This window comes from Perna viridis, chromosome 3 (genome assembly GCF_037379345.1).
Source record: "Perna viridis isolate PV_CMFRI_1.1 ecotype Kerala chromosome 3, ASM3737934v1, whole genome shotgun sequence".
In the NCBI taxonomy this organism is placed as follows: Eukaryota; Metazoa; Mollusca; class Bivalvia; order Mytilida; family Mytilidae; genus Perna; species Perna viridis.
In genome coordinates, this window is record NC_142447.1 from 11,358,700 (window position 1) to 11,383,343 (window position 24,644).

The following is a 24,644-nucleotide window of genomic DNA, read 5'->3' on the forward strand; positions in this document are numbered from 1 at the left end:
AGTTTATCTGTACATTTAGTTAAGTACATGAACAAATAACAACAACTTAATTTTATTGCAGAAACAAATTTTGATGGATAATTTAATAAATGACATTTTTTAAACTTCATAAATGCATTGCAATAGAAGTAAAAAAGTATTTTTTTCTTTGGCCATATGATATTTATTTTTTGAAGACATAGAACTTAGTGCTCATAAATGTTTGATTTCAGATTCCCATTTTTAGAATCACCAGATATAACAAGTATCGAAAATGCAATTATTTTCCTGAAAGAACAGGTATGTTTTTATTAATTTTTACTTAAAAATGTATTTTTAGATTTTAATTAATTTCCTATCATTACCTCTGTAGTGTTAAATGTTTTACTGATTTTGTACAAGTACTTCATAATCTCACCTTTATGTTTTACAAATGAATTTAATACATATACCTAGTAAGTTTCAAAATAAAGCTTCCAAAGGGAAAACATTGGTTATTAGTTAGTAGCTGAAGAGGGGTCCATACAATTACTTGTAAAGATTCTGTTCAAGTTTGGATGTTGTTTTGTGCAACAAAATAAGGTCAAGTTTGATTTTTACAAATATTGTTTTTATCATTTCCAAGTGGTGCCGTATTTGTTGCAAATAGAGGGACTTTGACCTTTGTCCATGCAATATCGAAAAGTATTTGGCAGTTACTTCTCAAGTTTGGATGTGTTGTTTTGTGCAACAAAATGAAGATCAAGTTTGATTTTAACAAATAGCGTTTTAGTTGTTTCCAAATGGTGCCATTTTTGTTGAGAAAAAGCGACTTTGATATTTTCGTGTTTCCATTGCAACCATTGCAAGTTATTTTTTGACTGGATAAAATGTTGTTTCTTTTTAATAATTATTAAAATTCCATTTCCAAAATAAAGACAAAAGGATGTGGGAAAATGAAACAAATGAATCAGCATCTACTACAAAAAGTTATTTTTGTTTTTGTTCAGACTTGTTTTCTTTGTACATGTATCTTCACAAGAACACTCAATAAAACTTCCTGCAGTTTTAATTTTAGTGTGGGAAAATCCGTTTTTTTGTCAATTCTCCATGTTATGGTTGTCATGCATTCAACTATGGAATGGTATAAAATACCAGTACTTTGAATATTTAGGGAGCTATGAAGGATGATGAAACCCTTACTCCAATAGGGCAGATGTTATCCAGGTTACCAGTGGATGTTGTCATTGGTAAAATGTTGATCATGGGAACCATATTTCATGTAAGCACAGTCATTTATTGAAACTGACTTAATTTCATTTTAAACAAATTTTTCTTAAATGACTAATCCTGTTAATCTTGTTTCATGAAACTTTCTATAAAAATATTTTTTGACTTTACTGATTTTTAAAGCTCATTTTTCACAGAGTTAATGAGTTACCTTAATGTAAATTATATGTAGGTATATTACTGGTGACAATACTGACAGGTGTGGTGCTTGGAAAGTTGGTTAATTTGTTTATCAATATTACAGATGATAGATGCTGTTCTATCAATTGCCGCAGCTATGAGTGTCCAGTCTCCCTTTACTAGCAGAGCTCACATAGACAGAGATGCCATGGAAGCAAGAAAACCTTTGGAATCTGATCATGGAGATCCGTTTACTCTACTTGAAACCTTTGATGAATGGATACAGGTAGGGTCAAAGAATATTTTATCCATTCATTACCAAATATATCAAACAAAAAATTAGATAAAGAAGATTTTATAGACAATCTCAATATTATTAAATTTTAAAATTCACATATGTGTAATTTGAATTATTATTTTAGGTTTCCTTTTTAATACTGCAGCAGTGTAGAATTTTTGGGACTTTGTTATTTTTTGTAAAATGAATTTGAATTCACCCTCCACACCATTGATACTTAAGATCACTTTCCATGGAAAACTAATAATTTTTTATTTACTCCATATTAGAGGTTAGTTCAAGCCCAATTGTATTGTTTTTACATCCATTCTATTCTCAATTTAGAGTTGTCTTTCTTTTTATTTGTTTTGCCTTTAATTTTTTTTTTTATTCTATGATGACAAAAAATATAAATTTTCATTATTGGAAAATAAACATTTGGTAGGAACAATATTAAACATTCAAAAGAATAATAAACTTAGAAATTTGGTTGTACATTAGGTTTTTGGTCAAATCTCTAAAAATCAAATATTGATTGTTAACAGAATCATGACCAATTTGACAGTGTAAACATTGAGATGCTAAGTTACTATGTCATCAGATTTGAATGATACAATTTTTAGGTAGAAGCTGTTTTATGATACAATCAAGGAGGTAGTTCTTAATAATTTTAAAATTGGTATGTTGCATTTGACTTATGATTGAGTTTTGTTTTTACTTCAAATTTTAATGGTCTAGACAAAATCTGAATTTTGAAACATCTGATACACTATATTAGGATTGATGTAAAACATACTTTTTTCCTATGTAGGTCACATATGTATTTGAAATATTGAAGTGTAAATGTATCAATTTGACCTATTTTATGTAATCATTTGCTATTTCTCTTATTTAGGTAAAAGCAGAAGGCAGAGGAACTAAGAAATGGTGTAAGAGAAGGGGACTAGAAGAACAACGATTTTATGAAATGATGAAACTAAGAAATCAGTTCAAGGAGTTGTTACAGGTTTGTATATTAAGTAGTACTCCAGCTAAGAATCATGCAACCTCTGTAATATGTGAAATACATGTAACTTAGGGAAGTTGTACTTAAAACCAACTCATAGAACTTTGGCAGTAGTGTCTTTCCATCTTCACCCCAAAAAAGGCTACACATTTTTATTTTTGTTATTATGTTTTATAGGGCCAATGTGATGCAATGTATAATCATTCATTCCAATCGGTCTGCTCTTGGGTGATAATTTACTTTAACAATCCAATGGTTTCTACCGTATTTAAGCATCATTTACAATTATCTCTCTTTATTTTGAATTCTACAGTACATTCTATATAGTTTATATCTCTTATGAACAAGGGTTCTATGAAAATCCACATGTTATTTTCTGTTTACTGAAGCATTTTTAACAAAAAATGTTAAAAATAGAAATATGTAGGTTTTCGAACCATCTATCACATTTTGAATGATTATTAGCTGGAGTACTTCTTAATACAACAGCAGCTTTGTTACTAGATGAAATGTAAATAAAGTCCTTAAAAAGTCTATCAAATAGTGTGTAATTAAGTTGATGACTTAATTCCAAGAGTACAATTATTTTTCTTTTGCTGCACAATTATGCAGGAGTGGATGCAGACACTTTGAAAAGGAGGGGTGCTAGCTGGGGTTCCTCAGAAAAAGAGTTGGTGCTACAACATTGTTTACTTTTTTTTGTGAATTTTACTTAGGAAAATGACAAATTTTTTAATAAGAAGATTTCCACCCCTACACCCCATGGATCTGCCACTGAATTATGTGTATGAATACATTTGTATCTTATAAAGTATTTTAAAAATAATTCCCAATTAAAATCCCTGATGAGGACCATTTCCTTTGTATTGAAGTATTGAAGGTGATCTCTATAGATTCCAAATTTGATACAGTAGAGTGAAGAGAGGATCTTACATGATCAAATCAAACTCACAGTTTGGAAATTTGGAGAATATTTCTCTTTAGGAATGTGGTTGCAACTTGGACCTAAAAGAAGGCTTCTAAATGCTGGGGTTTGAAATTAGAATTTGAATTTTTTATTATTAAGGACCATCACTTACTAGAAAAAGGTTCAGATCAGGAGAAAGTATTAACGAGTGATGAAAGAAGACAACAACATGGGGACAGAAGAAGACTTGGAGAACTGAAGAAAGAACAAAGGAAAGAGTCAAAGAAACGGAAAGTTCTTAAATTAGAAGATTCTGTGAGTTTTAATCATTATTTTCTATATAAAGATTTGAGTTGTAGAGAAATAAATTAGGGAACTTGTACTTATAACCAGCTCATAGAATTTTGAAAATAGTGTCATTCTGATTGGTTAAACTCTTCTGATATTGTAAACATAATAATTTCCGTGGTCGCTTATTTTTCCAGGATTTAATGTCAAGGAAACATGTTCACAGGTATCAATTTTTTTTAAGTACAATTAGTGTTATACATGGTGTTTGAAATCAATTTTGAGAGTACTATTTTTTGCCGTTATCTGTGTGCAGCAAAAATAGCGAAAAAATCTGTACACTGTGATTTTTGGTTTAAGTTATGGTCTTATGGTTAGGAAATTTGGTAAACATCATTACTACATGTAGGTCATTTTAAAGATTTATCATGTTTATTACATTCATATTGAGTAATAGAACACTTAATACTCCAACTTAACTCATCTATGATTTGGTACCTTTTATTAATATGTATACTATGAAATTCTTGATAATGAATCTGTCTTTGAAATGAAAAAAATATAATTGGAAACAAAGAGTATTTGAAATCTGACCGATCATTGTAAGTACACTTACATCTTATGTAGGTGACTTGTTTCATATCTCTGTTTATATAGGAATACAGATTGAGTGAAGGAGAAGAGGAAGATGATGAAGGAACAGATATCAAAGATTTAGAATTTAGGTTGTCACATGATCTCAACAAACTTCAGGTAAATATTGACAACCTTTAAAGGTTTCATCTACATTATTATGTAGTTGTCATAATTCTAGCAACACTGAAGTGACTGGTAGGAATATTACCCTAACTATATAATAACTTATAGACTACAAGATGAAATGACTGAGGGTTTTTTTTTAATGTCCTTGACTACACTGTCCGGTCTTGCACGGACGGACATTTGATGAATGTTCTTTATTATATAAATACATTATTTTCTGTAGATATGCTAGTGTGTAATAGATCATCAATGTAAAATTATTACATTGAATCTAAACATTGAAATGATTTTAAATTTGATGTATATATTTGACATGATGAATTGTAGGTTTTCTTGACACTGTTGATCATGGACATTTAGGAACAAATTTTTCTGGCTTCTACATGGCTGGAAGCATTTAGATTAAATACAAAGTTTTGACGTGATGACTTTTTTGATATTTTTTAATTTTTACATCACTTTCCAGATTGATGTATTAAATTATATGTGGAACAGCAGGGGATATCCTTTGCTAGATTATAATTAGAAAAAATGGAGAAAGCCATAGCTGGATTATAATTAAAAAGAGTTTGGATAGCCTTAGCTAGATTATAATTAGAAAGAGTTGGGATATCCTCAGCTAGATTATATTTAGAAAGAGTTGGGATACCTTAGCTAGATTATATTTAGAAAGAGTTGGGATACCTTAGCTAGATTATATTTAGAACGAGTTGGGATACCTTAGCTAGATTATATTTAGAACGAGTTGGGATACCTTAGCTAGATTATATTTAGAACGAGTTGGGATACCTTAGCTAGATTATATTTAGAAAGAGTTGGGATACCTTAGCTAGATTATATTTAGAACGAGTTGGGATACCTTAGCTAGATTATATTTAGAAAGAGTTGGGATACCTTAGCTAGATTATATTTAGAAAGAGTTGGGATACCTTAGCTAGATTATATTTAGAACGAGTTGGGATACCTTAGCTAGATTATATTTGGCAGAAGTAGAAATATCTTCAGATTATGATAGGAACAAGTGGTGATTTTCTTAGCCAGATTATGTTTCAATCAAATGGGGGTATTCTTGTGTAGGTTTTATTTAGAAAGTTTATCATGTTATTGTGTACAACCTCATGTTGCTGTCTGCAGTGACTCCTGTATAAATGAGAACATGTTGATCAAGTATTTTATATTGCTTGTCGTATATATACTTTCAGACAATATCTAACAAGAGTAGGAGTTTCAACCTAAAGGATATCAACCTGTTAAAAATAATTCTATGTAGTGGACTGTATCCCCAAGTGGCTATAGCTGATGATACTAACTCCTATAAATCAGACTCAGAACAATCATTTCATACAAAGGTAATTTGCCTCTTTATGTTTGTATTTCTTTTATGAGTACTTCTTATACACAATTAATTTTTTTATTTATATCTTATTATATATTTGATTCTAATTCAGAGATTACTCCTTGAAACATGTGAAGACATATTGAAATTTGCAATATATATGAATGATATTTTTGTATTTGATGATACTTCTAACTTTCATGGAGGAATTTATACATGTAAATTTTTATGAAACCTTTTTGTGCAGCTGATCTCTATCATATTCTCTCCATTCAAACACAAATTCTCTTTATGGAGTGAAATAGATAATCTTTTCACAAATCTGCAATATATATATCGAAGGAACAACTTTCTTTGTCAGTTGCAAATAAAAAAATGCCAAAGGATACAAAATGAAAACAATTTAAAGTCATAAACATGTATCCATGGTTATATTAAATTTATTTCTTATTGTATCCATTCACATTTTTTTTATCTTTAAATTCTTTTTTTTGTAGATGCAATGTGTAAAACCCCAAAATTTAGGATTATTTAAAAACGAAATTTCATCTTTATAGCAGAAACTGAGATCAAAGAATCTTGCTAAATGATGCTCCTTCTTTTTGGATAAGATCGACTAAAAAGTCAGCTAATAAGTGTGAAGAAATAGATCAGTGAGTAGCAGAGATACTCAGTTTGTTCCCATGAATACCTACTGACTGTTGACATAGTCTATAAAAGAATTCCTATTCCAATTAGAAGATGATTTCCAGTAGTTTTTTTTACATGGAAAATCTCTACCAAGTACTTGGTTATGTATCTAACTGTTCTATCTTTTTTTAGATGTAACAATAATGTGTAATGTTTTTAGTCAAGATTTCTACTGAGTATGGGAAAAAGAAGTATGCGGATTTGAATAATTATAGGCCTTGATGCTTTTAAATTTCAATATATCATTGAAGGTTTCCAGAAGATCTTTTGAATATTTTAGGATCCACATTGAACTGATAACACTACTGAAATTTATGGATTGTGGAAGCATCTGTGTCCTATGGAGGCATTTCTTGTAGTCTAGTTTTTAAATTTGAATAAAGTGTTATATATGAGCAGTAAAATTAAGGGTATTTTTTTTTTCTTATAAGAACAAGCCATTTTTACTGCTTCATCCTACATCAGTGTTTGCATGCCAACCGGAGCTTCTTCAGCCTCCACCTCCAGAGAAACAGAGTGTAGGACCAAGTGATCTTCGGGGTCAACTCAGTAATAAACATCAGTTACTTACATATGTGTAAGTATTAAGAATATGTAAATCTTAACTTAAGGTTTCTTTTAGCTTATCCATTTTTTCCATGAAGATGGAAGTATCATTTATAATTAATACACCATATTAAAAGATGTAAACCTTGATTATGCTGTTGTTAAGTAAGAATTTTGATTAGAATGTTTCCTTTTGACTGAGCCATAAATACTTAATTGGTAGTTAATTAAACTTACACAGATTCATGAAAATCATTCAGCATTCGTTTGTCAAAACAATATCTTTTGATGATTTTCAACGAAGCAAATTCCGAGGAACACTACCAATACTATCTTAGTTGGCTTTAAAACATAAACAAAGAATTTTTAACCAACTTATGTGACAAAATCTTGGAGACTGAATTGTAGATATTTAGATGCGAATTAATAAAGAAACTTTAAGTACCAGTCCTTGTAGGAATCATGCAAATTCTGTAATATGTGATACACCTCAGAAAAGGCTACTTATTTTCATTTTTATTAATAAGTTGTTTTGTGGGTCAATGTGATGGAATGTAGTATCATTCATTCCAATCTGTCTGCTCTTTTCAGATAATTCACATTGAAAATTCAATATTTTCTATTGTGTTTCAAAATCATTTACAGTGTTATCTCCCTTAATTTTGAATTCTATAGTACATTCTTTATAATTAATATCTGCAATGAACAGTTTAACTCTTTCTGAGTCTGTCAATGTTCTCATTGTTTTAGATATATACAGAAGTGTATATTGACCTATTCCGCATTAATGAATTATGAACTCAAACACAGACTTCTGTCAAAATTTCTTTTTTCCCATTTTAAAGCACATTGCTAGAGACTAATAAGCCATACTTAGTGAACACTATGAGGGTACCAGCTCTACAAACAGTAACTTTGTTTTCTAACTACCTGGATACCAATTCTGACTGTACCAGACTGATCTGTGATGGATGGTTAGAGATCAAGTTCCCTGATGCAGAAATAGCTCAGGATACACTATCTAGTGTGATAATGCTTAGAGCAACATGGCAGAATTTATTAAAACTGAGACTTCAAGGTAAACTTATTTTGGTATATATTTCATTGGTAAATTAAAATATGTCAAAATTTTAATTTCTATAATTCATTGACATCATAGGATGTTCATTGCTACTTCATGTTTTAAAGCTTAAATATATGATGAAAGGTCAAAGTTCATTTACCATACGAGATTTTTATTGTATTGTAAATACTATATTATGTACTTAGTAGCAAACTTTTATCAGTTTGTATACTCCTGTCTGTCTAGACAGGTATGATGGTATACCAGTGTGCATTCACACTTTGCACAATGTTAAATAAAAAATGCTTCTACCTATTCTTTGGAGACTTTGATGAATATATTTTTTTTATGTTGATGTCAGCTCCCTTTCAATTTTTACAAATTTCCCTTTTTTTCATTTTTGAGTTATGGGACTTTATTAGTTCAAAAATGGGGTGATTATATGTTTAACTGTAACTCAAAAAACCTTGCAGCAAAGTCAGTGAGACTAGTAAATTGTTTATCTATATTGACTTCAGCTCCCTTTTAAATTTTGTATATTCTTAACAGTTATGTCCATAAAAAGGGGGTGATCTCTCTGTTTTTGGACTACAATTTGTTAGTGGTTGCACACATTTTCATGAAACTTTTAAAAATGGTTTATTACTATTGATGGTAGGTTCCTCTTCAAATGTAATGAATTTCTGATTTTATGTTTTTGAGTTTTTGGACTTATCCATAAAAAATGGTGGGGGGGGGGCTTCCCCATAATTGCATAATAACTTCAAAAGGCTTTAAGCAGTTTTCATGACAAGATTTTTTTTTTTGTATGATGTAAACATCTTTTTGAATTTTGTGTCCACACTTGTCCATCTGTTCAGGGTTTGACATCTGCAGATGCATCTAGCTATAGAAGCATTTTATTGAATTTTTATTAAGAACTACAAGGCTAATGCACTTGTGAAATTTATGGTTACTTCCTATAGACACTTTTAAAAGCATGGAGACAGAGAAAAAGATTAATCCGAGAGCCAAGAAGCTTGAGAAGATACTAGCCAAAAAACTGAGTGAGTTTCTAAGTAGTGATGTTCTGTATGCTGTCAGGAGAGTGATGGCAGCTGAGATGAAGTATGTCTATAAAGGACCTGAAAGAGGTATTAAAGTGTATTGTAACTACATAGCATTGGGCTGGAGCACAAGCCAGTAAATATAGTATGGTTAGGAGAGTAGCATCACATTAAAAACTAACAAAACACTCACATATGGTTTTACTAGTATTAGAAATTAGTAATTTATATTTCTTTCCATTAGGAAAATTATGAATAGAAATGCAGGTCAATAGGTGTCCAAATCAAGTATTTTTTATAAGTAGGTAATGGTCTACTCTAGGTTATTTGATAAAAAAAATACTTGATTGGTTATCAGTGTTCTTGCTTGGTTTAAGAGGGTGTCCATATAAAAACCAAGCAGTGGGTGGCTCATGACACATTTTATTTTAAAAAAATATTTCATTTATTTCATATTGCAAGTGCCTCCATTCTCAAAGTTGAATGTTGGTTTTTGATTAACTGCAATAGTTAAGGAGAAATCAATTTCATAGAAATCATTGAAATTCATTAAAAAAGGGAGAAGACTCTTTCATTTTGTGCAAAATTTTGTGACTTTCTTAGGGAACTGTAAAATCATTTTTCTGAATCATCCATTATTGCTTATAAAAATCTTAGAACTATTGGACATATATATATGATATAAACATTACATTGGAACAAAATATTCTGTGGTACAAAATTTACAATGTGCCATGCATATCATAGGAGCTGCTTGGTTTCTAAATGGACAGTTTCTTAAATAAATAGAATTGAGACCACTTTATTCTTGTATGATAAGTCATTTCATAATTTTATTATAGCTTCCCAAGTAGTAAGATGACATAATTTTCAAGAATAAAACATGGCAGGACACTATATTGGAAACAATGTTGTGTTGAATAATTAAATCTAATTTCAATATCTTTTTTGTATAACTATTCTCTTCTGTTTTATATTTTGTAGATTCCGGGAGTGAAGAGTTGCCGAATGGTTTATTTCTGTCAGACATGAAGAATGATCCCCATCCAGTCAAAGGAGGAATTCTTATCAATGATTACCTTTGTCATAACTGGTAGGTCTGTCAAGCAGAATTCACATTATCAAGTACTGTATCAACAGTTGGGAGATATCTGTTGTGCCATATTTGCATCCTTCTGTACCAGTATATTATTTATACCATCCACCTGAAGAAAATTGAGTGATTCCCCTCCTTCTTTAACTTGGATGGGAAAAGGCAGTATCAGAGTGAGTCATTTTGATGAAAAAATTGATTTCTATCCTAAAAAAATCTTACAGTGTACCAATAAAGAGCTGTAACTTTTAACTCATTACAGACACATTTGACTTATTTCTTTGTATGTATATACTTGTTACATTTCTTACAAGAGAAAACTAAGTAAAGCCAAGTAAAAGAAAACCTTAAATATTCTAATTTTATTAAATCTATATACCAGTACATGTATTTTGAAAACATTTTTAATGGGACTTTTGTTTATATTAGTAATGACTAAATTGTTAAGCTGATGTGATACAGTGTTTTACTTGAAAAATTAGGACATAGGGTTACTATTATAGAAGAAGGGCACTTTTGAGCAGTTTATCAGAATCAGTCGGGCTTATTGAATAATTTTTTGTGAAATATTGATCATGCTATTGTACCTTGTATACACATTCTAAGTAAATCAAACAATTTGAAAGGGGACATATTCCATTTTCAACTGAAATACAAACAATAAAGGTATTGTAGGTGAACTGAGACACTGTGATACAGTACCATAACCGATCCATGCAACAAAAAATGTGATTGGTCATTGGTCACCGATCAGTTTCCGGTCAGTCATCGATCCGTCAAAATGATACATTAAACTGGTTGATTGAATCATGTGACCACAAAGCAGTCACTGTATATGAAGATTTTTACGATTTTCTTTGTCAATTTTACACAAATTTACATCATGTAATAGATTTAAACATCAAATAATGTACTTTTTTTCACATTTCTTTTATTTCAAACAGATATTACATTATTTTACATAACAAAACTGCGATGAGATCAGTCATTGGTCATCGATCCGTCAAAACGTTGCACGGATCGGTTCAAGGACTGTATGATACTGTAAAGTGCGTAATTTCATGGTGCTAATTTCGGTATATTTTAGCAGTCTGTGTAAAACGCAAAAATTAACACTACCGTAGCCAGAGGGGCTTAACTATTAAAGTCAAAGTTTTGTTTGATATGTAACTAAGTCAATAGCACCTCGCGGTACAAGATGTAGGACTGGCTATGGGAGTTTAAAGAACCCCCCTCTACAAGGTCCTGTCTGTGGGCCTGATTAATTCCACTAGATATTTACTCTGGACTTAAGTATTAGTCTTTATAAAAATCAGACAGGAGGTGATTCATGCATATCAAAAACCCACCGATTTCACTTTTATTTCTTATACAGAATCAGTTACAGATCACAGAAACAGTCTAAGTTGCACTTTTGAGATAAAATTTATATAGATTGAAATTAGCACCTTGTAAGAGTTATTGTTCTTGATTTTGTTTGATTTGGTTGATTTTAGTGGGAGATAAAGGTATGATTTTCTCAACAGTACAGATCTGAATATGGGAAGGACAACTGTTACACAAAAATATAGCATACGTAGATTAAAAAAAACATTATTTGTTCCTTGGGTTTTTTCTATGCCATGAATCACTTTAATATGGGCAGTTTCTGAATTTTTATGGACTGGTACATAAATGGTTAACAAATCCTTTCAAAAATTTAAATTTTTCTACTTGCCAAAGGAAAAGTGGAACATTATAAACAACTTCCACACCTAAAATGCACTAGCCCTGGCTGACGGGATACTCTGTCAAATTAGCATTCCTGAAATCAAAGAAAATACTAAATAAATATCTTTTGATTTTAGTTTGATAGATGAGGCATCAGCTACTGTATGGGGAGAGTATACATCCAGTATGCAGAAACACTGGACCTGTCCACGATGTAATGTCAGCTTAGTTGTAAATGTGTTAGAGAGATTACAACATGAATCAGAATGCCAAAGTCAAAATATCAATGGTTAGTTAATATAATGTCTTATAAAACACTGTAGACTGTCTTCAAAGAAATGATGTAAATCTGTTACCCATTAAATTTGATCTGCAGCAACAAGGAAGGCAATATAATCAGTGGCCTTAATACACTTACTAAGTCTTTTGAAATTGAAAATACAATTTCAATGAAACTTAAAGGACTGTTGTTGCTATTTTGACTCCACAGCAATTGTAGATGTTACAGGACTTAAATGGTTTTGATGATGTAAATTTTCTTATGAGTGCAACTTTCAAGAAACTAGCAGTCATTACAGGTAATTATTTGTTCTACAATTCAAAAATCCACTTAGTTGTGTATCTTCCCTAATCCATGAAAATTGGTATCCACGAAATAAAGTACTTTCACAGTACTTATTTTTTGCTAACATATATTTTTTTATTTAGTATTTTGGTTCTGATACTATGAAATCTTGAGAAAAGTAAAATACAAACGATAAACCATGTAGTTCCACAAGAAACAGTAAGGAGCAACCATTTGATTTTTTGAGGGCTAACAATTTTTTTTAGACAAACTTTGAGGGAAAATAATCTCTTTTTCAGGGCCAATCAAAAACAAATAATATTTTATACCATCTATAGAAAACAATATCTTTTTTTGTCATCTTACTACTAACATCTTTCACATGAACAGTATTGCTCTTGCTCTTTCAGGATGTCTAACTTTTTTTTCATTTTTTAGATTAGGCAACAATTTAAATTTTTTTTGGTAATTTTTTTTTAAACAAACTTTTATTTCTCTCCAGCGATAAATCAAGTTATTTTTTCCAACATTTGCCAGGAACAATTTTTTTTAAAATTTATAGCCCTCCCTTCCCCTCAGAAAATCAGATGGTTGCTGCCTAACTTCTTCTATTACTCTAGTAAGTCCAAGATGTAGGAGAATGGGCTTTCAGACACTAGCAATGACATCTTGAAATTACTGTCACTTTTGAATGAATCCTTGTTTAGCCCTCCCAAATTGATAAATAAAATTGTAAAATGCTTTTCAGCAACGAAAGAAGAAACACTGAACGAACAAGAAGAAGAGAAGAATGTACAGTTGAATCCACTGAGAAAATCTTATCATTGTGATAGATGTGACAAAGACTTTCAATTTACTAATACTGAGATTCTTAAACACAAAAAATCATGTTCTAATGTATGATATGAAAAAAAAAGAAATTTGATGACTAATTTAGTTCATTTTCTGTACATAATGTTACTCTGTTTCATTTGAAAAGGATGTACACTGATTTGGATTTATAAAGGTAATCAAAAATGCAATGATATTTTACTCATTACATGAGTGGAGATTAAAGTGCTTGTTACTTCCATGGAAACATATATATCTATGTTGTTCACTTTCCCAAGAGAGTGTGGCTGTTTCTGGAAACATAGTATAGAGTGAGGTCAAATTTCTTTTTGCCTTTGTTATGAATATGTCTATGACACTGCAACTTTTAAGATGTTTCATTGGTTAAGACAAGGAATTAAGACCAGCATGCATGATAACGTCTTGCACAGATAGTCTCAACTCACAAAGGGCCATTTCTGGAAGAATAATGTGAATTTCAGTGGTCAGTTGTCAGTAAAAGGACATGTTAATTGATTGCATAGAAATATTTTTCACATACCCTTTATTCCACTTTAAAAAGAATGAAATAAATGAATTACATGTAAGACAAGGGAAATAACATTAAGATCAATACAAAATCCACAGCAGTCAGTCCTGGACTCCCATTCTGTGCTAGATAATATGGCTCTGAAAAGTAACAAAATACATTTAAAAAAAAGCCTTCAGATAAATATTAGTCATCTCATGTCAAACACAAAGACGCATACACATAATATTGTCATTATTTCAATGAATTATGAACTGAAATGCTTGTATACAATACATATTTCTCTATATATTTCTTATTTTCACCAGAAGTATATTATAATATGTTTTTGGGATACATTCATTTGGGCAATATGAGATTTTTTTTTCAAACAAATTCACAGGCAAGAAATTGCATACTTTATAGCAAAATATATGTACACTCCTCTCTTGACATTATGTTAGATTGATAAAAATATTGCAGAAATATAAAATGTTTTGATTTTATGTTATTTCTCAGTCAATGACATGAGCTCCCTGTACAAAAAATCATTACCTTAAAATAGGGATGGGGTAATTGCAATTGTAATTGTAATTTAGTGTAAAGCATTACAATTTTTGATGAAATTGAATGTCATATGTAATTTGGCATTTTTTAATTACACATCATGGTAATTCAATTACTCTTAAAGAAAAGCATGTTGTGCTAAATTACTTTTCAATTACCTTTCAATTACATGCACTTTTTTGTGTAAATGTTAAAGTCATGTAATGGTGATATAAGTCTCCGGTTAATACAGTATATGATACAGATTTTGGCATGTAATATTCAGTATTTAACAATCATTTGTAATTAGATAACATTATAACAATAAAGTTGAAAATGATAGCACTTTCGGTATATCCGTTACACCCTTCATTTCGTGCAATATAAAACTAGGACATCATTGCTTCTAGCAGATAATTGAGTTGATAATTCTACTGTCTTTGTGGATATAAACCACTAAAATCCCCAAAAAATCTTTCGCAACACAGTTTTAGCTAATCATTTGCATGATATGAGAGACACTGACCATCAGCTGACTATTCCTACACTTGGTTTAATTTTTGTTTTTGTACAAATACAAAAAATATGTTTATTTTAATCTAAACAAACGCTTGTTTATATCAATCAAAACCTACCATAGTACTGAAGTGTAACAGTTCTATAATCAGTCCCCATCATTCCAGTCGAGTTAATGAAACATCCATACATTCCCTGATCTTCACTCACACTCACATTGGATATAACCAGAATAGAAAATCTTGGAATGTATCTAGCAATATGATATTTCCCTCCATGATGTATAAGTTGACCATCTTTAAACCAATAAATGTCTGGGAATGGATATCCACTGACATTACAGCTTATCTTCCATTCATTGAACTCTGATTCCAAGGCTGTTTTTAATGACAGTATTTCAGGAGTGGCTAAAGCATGAAAAGACAATACACAAGTGATGAAGTGAAGTTTTACTTGCATACTACAATACTAGCGAAGTTCTTCTATATATAAATATTTACTTTCTCTAGAACAATCCTTCAAAATGTTGTAAATTCCCATAGTACATGACCATATGCTTGTTACTGATTTTGTGCATTCTTATGGACACCAAATCGCTTCTGATTTGAATTAAGATTTGGCAGTTAAATTTATTTATTTATTAAAGTAATGTCTGTCTTTTATATAAGTTCCATTTACTTCAGTTTGAGGAATATAGGATGTTAGATAGATTGACACAACTAAGAGTTGTAATCTCAATTTGTTTAATTGGCTGGGACCTTTTCTGTTACAACAAGTACAATCTGATTAAAATCAGCTGTTAGGATACGCTACTTTGCCTTACGCTCCCCAACGTTAGGAAGAGTAAGGCAATGTAGCGTATCCTCGCAGCTGATTTTAATCAGATTGCATCAAGTACATACCTCTTTCATATACTGAAACTGTAACGGGTCTATCATCCCCATACTGATATACTGTTGATTCAGCATTACAGTGATAAACCCCATGATCTGTCAAGGTAGTATTTATAATCTGAAGTGTGGAACTAACCCGTCCAGCCTCACCCACCTCATTAGTGATCTGTATTCTATCGTTGCTTTGTAAAAACACCCGATCTTTTGTCCAGAATAAGTTGGGTCTTGGAAAACCCCTTGCATGACAATCAATGCTAATGGTCTGACCTACTTCTAAATCTTGTTGATTAAAGTAGTTTCTCATTATGACTGGTGGTGCTGACAAGATAAAACAGCGAACTAATTAGTCTTGGGTATAGCTATATATCATAATTTTTTCTTAAGCTCGACAGAATAACTGTAGCTATTTTACACGTTAAATCAAGCATGAATCAGTGGTTTAAAAGCTTGATATATTTACGCTTAAGGTAAGTTAGTCCGAATTTCCTCTGACTCTGCAACCCTCCTCTTTTTTGTTTGGATATTGATCCAAACAAAAAAGAGGAGGGTTGCAGGGTCAGAGGAAATTCGGACTAAAGGTAAGTTAAATACTGACATATATAGAAACTGCTTTTATGTTGAAAATTGGATGGCACGAATTTATTGAAGTATTGGGTCCTTCTCTTTAACAATGACTCAGTTTTTTTTAAAACGTCATCGAATTTTTCTTCCGTTTTTCGGACAGGTAAAGCAATTAATTCAGTGGTTGTGTCTCTAGAATCACGAGAATAACCTATAATGCTTACAATGCCATTTGCACCAGATACGGTCTCAGGTGCTGGTGAAGTGTAGGTTGCTGATATACCTGTAGTTTTTTGCGTGTGTCTGTTTCCGCTGTCTTTCCTGAGTCTGCTCCGAGGCCGTTTTGAATTTCAGATATTGTTTTGAACGTTGTTGCCTTTGAGTTTACTTTAATTAAAGGTGAAAATATTTTCTTTTGCACAAATACATGTTTCTATGTACCTTTTATCCAAACTGTTTTGTTTAACGTGTCCTTATTCTGGAAAGTAAACACACACTGATACTCCCCAATGTCTTCAAGATCTGTCACGAAAACATAAAAGTATTAGTATTGCAAATTTGACTTGAGTCTGGGATACAGAGTTTAGTACTCAGTCTTCAACAGATAATATTTGATGGATGTCATGTCTTTTACAGTTCTCTTGCAGTCTGTTCTTACTAAATTAAAACAATGTACCTTATGTTTGAGGCTTTATTCATGAGTGAATTAAAAATAGTTATTTAAATTTCAAAGTTGAAATGAAAAATCATCAGTTTAACGTCAGCACAGATCTCAATTTTTTCTTGTACACATGTACCATATTCAATCTTTGAATATAAATTTATCATAATAACTAAGAGACGAAATAAAACAAAAAACACTCAACCAACAAAACGCACAAATCCGGAGTTACTTTTACCTAGTAACTTTAATAAACTTGGTCAACGCAGCAATTTTTGTTTGTTTGAGAACCTCACATTTAGTTTTACCTTGCACCACCGATGATGATATTAGCCCGTACACCTCGGAGACAAATGGTTTCGGACATTTTTAACCAAGTCAACTAACTATTAACAACGATGCGAGTAGGGCGTTTTAAACTGCATCAGTGAAAATACAAGAATTTCACAATTGAGTCGACAGTTATTCTTAAATTCCATGGTTCCAAATATTTCATCATAAGAACTTTCTGAACATATAACATTATTACATGATACAACCATATAAATTATATCAAACTATTAGCATGATTTATAATGAAAGCGTATAATGAAAGGCAAGGAACGGCGTTCTATAGTTTTAGAGTCTTGTGTTTAAAACATACCTGCTTGAACAATGATCAACTGATTGCCTTTTGCTAAAACTCTGTTATTTGATAATTTTGTTTCTTGCCCTAAAAGTTTGTCTTTCCTAAACCACTTCAATGAGTATTGATTTGAGATGTTCGATTTGGGAAAACTTGGTGAACACTCTAATGTTAGGTTTTTCCATGTAGAATAGTAAACATAATGTCCATTATATCCTATAAGGACTTCAGCATCGTTGGTGAAAGAAACTAAAATCATAAACAAAACGTAACGTAATGACAAACAATGTACTGTCATGTACTGAAGCAGTATTATTCAAGGCTGTTAGGGCATGCATTTACATTTATTTATGTTGATGTTTGGTAATACCGATATAAGTGTATTTATGTCCTCGGGCATAAACGAATTTATGATGTAAAACAAATTATATCTGATGAATTTCATAATATCTTTATATTTATGGCCAAATAAGGAAGCGGAATTTTAATCTGTCAACAAATTATTATAGGAACCAGCCTCTGCCTTGACGATCAGTCGTCTGCAGGCACAAGCACCATTTTATCCACCAGCCCAGTCCCATTATTTTAGTACTCATTGACTTCGTCGGTTTGATTACGGAAGCATTGTGGCCCGATTCATAAATCCTATCTCCGCTGTTTCTTAAATTCATATTTTGAGTTTTGGGATTTTTTGGATAAATTCCGATTCCTCGTTAAAATTTGCAGAAAGTTAGTGCTTAATTTCAATTTAGTACAATGTATTCAAGTTAGCACAATTCCTATCATTGCAAAGCTTACAGTTTGTTTATCGTGTATATATTTTATATACAGTTTATCCTTCTGCGCCATGAAAACTGATTTGTTCAACATGTCATAGTTTTCCTTTCCTCTTTCGTCTACCCCGACTTGACTTTTTATGAGCAACTCGGCGGGTGTTTTTAAAAAGGCAGAGGACGATTACCCTACCGGTGCATCTGGTCCATGCTCCCAGTTTTTGGTGGAGTCCGATTTGCTCATTTGCTTTTGTTACGTTGTATAATTTTAGTTACTTTATGTTTTTATTGTGTATGCTGTTTTCCATGTCTGGTCTTTGTCGCTGGATTACATTCTTTTGATTACCGCTATAACCTTGGTTCCCTTGAATTGATTACTTTTGTAATTCATATTTTGTAAGAATTTCATTTTATTGAACAGTATTTAGATAAAGTGCTAATTTTCAACCAGTGTGTTATTAGATATACAGCAAACCAGCTTCGTATGCCTCATTTATCTAATAGAATTTGCCATTTGGGTGCAAATGGTATGCTGCTGTCAGATTCATCCTACCTAACACATGTAGGAGTTAAGTTGATAAGGTTTTTTTTACAAATAATAAAATACAAACCGTAACAGTAACTAAGATACGAACGTTTGGATGTTGTGTGTGTTTTTTTATTTTTATTCATGCGTTAAAATAGGTTGCCTTCGAATGTTAGTATGTCACTTACTTGCAATGATTTGTATGCGTATTTGATATTGCCATTCTGAATAACTACATCTATAGTATCCAGAATCGGCAATTTCAGCGCCATTGTCTTCTTTAGTATAAATGACAAGTGTAACTGTATCACCACTATGTTGTCTAATCGTTAGAAAGCGGTCAACTATTGGTGCTTCATCTTTGTAGAATACAAGGTTACTTGGTTTAACAGGAACAGTTTCATCATTGCTCTTGTAAATACAAGTAAGTTGCAGCTGATCTCCGACGGTCAGGCGATATGGTGTTGGTGATTTGGGTAATATTTCAATAGATGGTTTTGTAACAGCAAAAACTAAAGCACATTTATTGTAAAATTAAAAGGGTATCTAGTAAATGTCCCCTCTGTTTAGTATATTTTAACCTGTGTTTCTTGACACTAACAGTTATATATTTTTAATTTGTGTGCATGATATTAGGCCGACCTTAAAAAATGGTGGTATGCCTTTTATCGACCTACTCAATTTTTTTATCCTTTCTTAGGCACATTTTTAGCACATTGGCTTCACTTTTTGGCATTTTTTTAAAAGGAAAAATCACTTACCTAAGATGGCAAGTCGATAAACAGCAAACAAACACTTTTTTAAGGATGGCCTAAGAAGAACATAGTTTTGTACTACATTGAAAATGATTTTTGATGATTAAATTAAATATACTAGTTCTTTTATAAATTTAATTGTTTTAATTAGTTTACCTAGGCGTTTAATTGTCATTTCAAACTATTTATTCAACTGATAAAGTATTTTAAATGTAAAAAGAAAAAAATATCTTTACCATTACTTCATTATGATGACAAAATAGAAAATCAAATAAGACAGAAAAATCGTTTTGACTGGCTTCAATATCGCGACGTTCTATATATATATATGTTTGAATACTCACCATACGTGCGCAAACATGTTGCAGAAATTATTATTATTATTTTAATATTTATCCCCATCCTTTCTATACAAAACTTGAAATATCACTATACAAATATTTCAATTGAAACTCGTTGACTCAATTTCCGCAAGTTAAACGAAGTTGCATAGTTTTGCAACCGCAACCGGCCTATTTTGTTTAGGTATGTCATCTGCGTTTATAGTGAGTTTATCAGTATTATACTAATGTTAACTCCCGTGTGACCAGAAGCTTAGAATTCGGGACGTAGGTTCCCAAAAAATAAAGTACAAATCAAGTGTCCGACCAGAACTGAAGGTGATTGTGAATCAGCATGACAAGTATATCGTAAAACTAAATAAGAAAATTAAAACTGTAAACACCACTGAAAATAGCACGCAAATGCGAAACGCTGTAAAAAAAAAGAGAGAAAAATATGGATGAAAAACTACCTGTTTTATTGTAACAAACTTTCTATCAATAGAAATTATAACTTTAAAGTTCTTACGTTTCCGTGAAGGACTACGCAAGGAAATGGATAAAACGAGAACAAGGTGACATTGATTCTCAGTCAGACTGGGTAAAGGCCGTGAGGTCTTTAATTTTGAAATGAATGAAAGTTTTAAGAAGAGCGTCAATACTACATCTGTTTTCAAAGACATGAAACATGTAGCAAAAACATTGTCTATACTTGACAAATATGTTGTCGTACAACCAGACAAAGCCCAAAACAACACTGTTTTTGTCTGCAAAACATATTACATCCAATGTTTATTATCAAAGGTAGACGTAGAATTTAATAGCAGTGATAAACCTATACTGCCACTACACTCTCCAAAGAAGAGAAAATGGAAAATCATAAATCTGTGCTATCCTCTTTTGGTCTCTCTACCAAAGACGATAATTGTGATTTACAGTCTATGTACTGGATTCCTAAACTCCACAAGAATCCATACAAAGTTACATAGCTGAATCCGCAAAATGTACCACCAAATCTCTTTCAAAACTTTTAATTTCTATACTCATAGCTGTCAAAGGGGGTCTACAGTCTTACTACAACACTTGTTCCTCCCATAGTGGTATTATTTCAATGTAGATCCTGAAAAATTCGAAAGATCTTTTGGAGACCCTCAATTCAAAATTATTATCATTATATAGTAGTATTAAAACCAGTGATTTTTCAACATTGTATACTTCTATTCCCCATACTCAATTAAAATCCCGACTCAAAAACATACATCTTTGTTTCTCCAAAAAAAGATAGTACACCTAGATATAAATATGTAGTTCTTGGTAGAGATTCCTCATACTTTGTAAAAAATTACTCCAATTCATTTTCAAAATATACAGATGTTTTTAAAATTCTGGAATTCTTGATCGACGACATATTTGTCCAGTGTGGTGGACGCGTTTTTCAACAAACGGTAGGCATTCCAATGGGAACAAATTGTGCTCCTCTAGTTGCTGACCTATTCCTTCACTCGTATGAGACTGACTTCATGACTAATCTGATCAGAAGGAAAGAAGGTCGTTCAGCTAGACCCTTTAATCTCAGTTTCCGCTTTAAAGATGACGCATTATCGTTAAACAATCCTGGTTTCGGGGATTTGATGCATCGCATCTACCCCAAATACCTTGAGATAAAGGTTACTACAGACACTGTGAAATCAGCTTCATATTCCTTACCTACATATAGAGATCGATGGTAAAGGAAAAAAATATTAACCAAACTTTACGACAAACGTGATGACTTTTCATTCAGAATTGTCAACTTTCCTTTCATCTATGGCAACATCTCTTCAGCACCTGCGTTTGGAGTTTTCATATCACAACTCATACTTATGCCAGAACTTGCCGTATGCCGTAACTATGCAGAATTTTTGTATTGCGCTAGACTTCTTACAATTAGGCTTCTGGAACAGGGTTATGTTGCTATAAGATTGAAATCATCACTACAGAAAGTTTTATTGTCGTCATCATGAACTCGTGGATCGTTACGATGTATCCATCTGCACCATGAAAACTGATTTGTTCAACGTGTCATAGTTTTCCTTTCGTCTTTCGTCTACTCCGGACTTGATTTTTTTATGAGCAACTCGACGGGTGTCTCTAGAAATGCAGAGGACGCTTACCCTACCGGTGCACCTGGTCCATGCTCCCAGTTTTTAGTGCAGTTCGAGTTGCTCATTTTTACTTTGGTTACTTTGTATGTATTATTGTACTTTAAACATACTTATTAAGTAATTTGCATATTTTAACATCAAACCAAAAATAGAATGAAACAAACAATAGCAAATTAATCACAGGATTCAGAAACAAGACTTAAAGCTTATATCAATCCGTCTCCTGAAATCATGAATAATAATTATATCATATAGCACAGTTCAAGGAAGTAGTGCTCTAGTGCTCATAACGTGCATTTGGTGAGGTTGGTGCAAAATGAAGAGGTTGATATTTAATGCTCTATGTATTTACTCAGGTCATAAGGAATTATTAAAATTATTCAAAAGAAGTAACTGTGTAATTTAGGTTGTTAATTTAAGCGTTTGCTCTGTATCAAACAGTTTTGAATCTTGGTAGACATTTCAACGTTATAATCATCAGACATCTCATCTGATCCAAATAGAAGAAAATTTGAAGTCAGTTGATCAGGTAGTTGAAGTGCTGAGACATGTTGTCTCCTAAGTGATTGATATAATGGACAAAAGAGTAAGAAGTGATTCGCAGATTCTATTTCGCCGGATTGACATAATGGGAATGGAATAACGTTCTTGTCGAATAGATCTTTATTTAGCTCGCTACACTGAAGACAAAGTCTGGCATGTAGGATTTGACCTTTGCGTGATCCGCAATAGTAATATATATTATTATTTTAGTTACTTTATGAACTTCGTTTTGTTTGTCTGTCTTCATTGTCTAATCTTTGTCCCTTAATTACTTCCTTTTGATTTCCGATAGAATGTTGGTTCCCATGATTACTCTTTCTATTGATATAAAAATGCAGACAACCAAACAATTTATAAGAACGTTGGAAGGTTAATGACGTAACATCGGTATTAAGTAGCACTCAGCATAGGAATCATTGGTGATTCATGGTTGGAAAGCCTACATATTTTTATTATTGATATTTTTCTTAAAATGTCATAGTTAACAGAAAGTAACATGTGGCTTTTCATATCACCCTTGTTCATTATAGGAGATAAAAATTATAAAGAATGTAGTGTAGAAAATACAATAAAAACTATTGGATTTTCCATGTTGATTATCTCCCAAGAGCAGATAAATTGGATTGAATAGTTATTCATTTCCTCATATAGACATATAAAGCAAAAAATAAAAATATGTAGCTTTTTTTTTAGGTGTATCATATTTTACCTGATTTGCATGATTCTTACATAGACTGCTACATAATATTTACGACATTTATCCTTAAAATTAATACAAATGATGAGAACAATAGTATTAAAACCGAGGTTGAAAATCACGTGTTCGATTGTGCCAATGAAACGATAAATGAAAATATAACAGATGAATAAATTCATCGCTGTATACGGGGTGCTGAATGGGACTTGACCTTTTTGTAATCAAAATCAATTTTGTGTACATAAAATTGAATTCAGTCATAACAGAATAATTTTTCTCGTACAAACTATATTATAAAGACTTGTTTTACGATCACTTTAATTTCGTAAAGACAAAATTGAATAGGTATGCGAATAATAACTTATTTGCAGACAATTGACATTTGTTACCTGAAATGGAAATTAAATTACAAAAGTCATTTTTGTGAGATAATATTTAATTTTGGTCACAAAAGATTATTTTGTGAGAAAAAAGTCTATTTTAAGAGACAACAGTCTATTTTGTGTCACAAAAGTCAACTTAGATATGCAGATGAATAAGTTTAGGGATTATGAGGTCCTCAAAAGGGTTTCAGGGGCAGATTCAGGCGGGGGCGTGGCGGGAGTGCACCCCCCCCCCTTTGCAGAGCATGGGTTGTCAGGGATAGATATAAGCCGGTTTTAGGTTATAAACTTAATTTCTCGCTAATTTTACTACGATAGAAATATATTTTCCCGCGTTTAGCTAGTATAGCGAGAAAATATTGTATTGTCAATTCGAGGTTAATCCGGACCAATGGTAATTGGTTTTCAGATGGGTTTGTGTTGTCATTCTCTAGCCACCTTTCGCAGTGACAAGTTCAAATTTCGATAGTTTTATATAGAGGTATAACTTTACTTGAAAAATAAAGTTCACACATATTCAAGATGTCAGTGCAGGTTTTCACGCTGAACTCCTAGACGGTCTGTCGAAAGGTAATTTTTGCCATGAAAGCACCGGTTTCCAGAGAATTCTTTTTCCTAAAAAGGTTTTATCTCTGGTTGTTCCTGGGCGTGCCTTGGCCGTTGGAATGGGGTTGGAGAACTTTATTATTTTTTATTACATGAGTA

At 31.8% G+C, this 24,644-nt stretch overlaps 2 protein-coding genes across 6 annotated transcripts in view; one reads left to right on the forward strand and one right to left on the reverse strand.

Annotated features, from left to right (window-relative positions):
- The window catches only part of LOC148620997 (putative ATP-dependent RNA helicase DHX34), a 30,302-nt gene extending 15,418 nt beyond the window's left edge, over window positions 1-14,884 (forward strand). The window contains exons 15-27 of one of the 4 annotated variants that reach the window (XM_088574968.1): window positions 213-279; window positions 1,133-1,240; window positions 1,493-1,654; window positions 2,541-2,651; window positions 3,718-3,873; window positions 4,504-4,599; window positions 5,811-5,957; window positions 7,066-7,211; window positions 8,026-8,258; window positions 9,209-9,376; window positions 10,274-10,382; window positions 12,230-12,381; window positions 13,406-14,884. In XM_088574968.1, coding sequence (XP_088431094.1) covers window positions 213-279; window positions 1,133-1,240; window positions 1,493-1,654; window positions 2,541-2,651; window positions 3,718-3,873; window positions 4,504-4,599; window positions 5,811-5,957; window positions 7,066-7,211; window positions 8,026-8,258; window positions 9,209-9,376; window positions 10,274-10,382; window positions 12,230-12,381; window positions 13,406-13,560 — 1,810 coding nt within the window. In that variant the 3' untranslated portion in view covers window positions 13,561-14,884. Of the gene's footprint in view, window positions 1-212; window positions 280-1,132; window positions 1,241-1,492; window positions 1,655-2,540; window positions 2,652-3,717; window positions 3,874-4,503; window positions 4,600-5,810; window positions 5,958-7,065; window positions 7,212-8,025; window positions 8,259-9,208; window positions 9,377-10,273; window positions 10,556-12,229; window positions 12,382-13,405 lie in introns of those variants that run through there. The other 3 variants (XM_088574969.1, XR_015921054.1, XR_015921055.1) reach the window with 3 other exon arrangements.
- On the reverse strand, window positions 14,016-20,319 carry LOC148620998 (peroxidasin-like). Of its 2 annotated transcripts, XM_088574970.1 has the most exons (8): window positions 20,197-20,253; window positions 19,859-19,908; window positions 19,286-19,609; window positions 17,817-18,047; window positions 16,954-17,034; window positions 15,961-16,269; window positions 15,178-15,465; window positions 14,016-14,157 (listed from the first exon to the last, which is right to left on the reverse strand). In XM_088574970.1, the coding sequence occupies exons 1-8, from the start codon at window positions 20,211-20,213 to the stop codon at window positions 14,066-14,068; spliced, it is 1,392 nt and encodes a 463-aa protein (XP_088431096.1). In that variant the 5' UTR covers window positions 20,214-20,253; the 3' UTR covers window positions 14,016-14,065. The 2 variants fall into 2 exon arrangements, with proteins under 2 accessions (XP_088431096.1, XP_088431097.1); XM_088574971.1 differs by lacking the exon at window positions 19,859-19,908 and having other exon boundaries at window positions 20,197-20,319.
- Between the last annotated feature and the right edge of the window lie 4,325 nt (window positions 20,320-24,644).

Coding starts and splice junctions, on each gene's coding strand:
- LOC148620998 (XM_088574970.1), bottom strand. Junction 17,035..17,816: donor GTTGATCATTGTTCAAGCAG/GTATGTTTTAAA, acceptor TTTTCGTGACAG/ATCTTGAAGACATTGGGGAG. Junction 16,270..16,953: donor CAAAACAGTTTGGATAAAAG/GTACATAGAAAC, acceptor TTATCTTGTCAG/CACCACCAGTCATAATGAGA.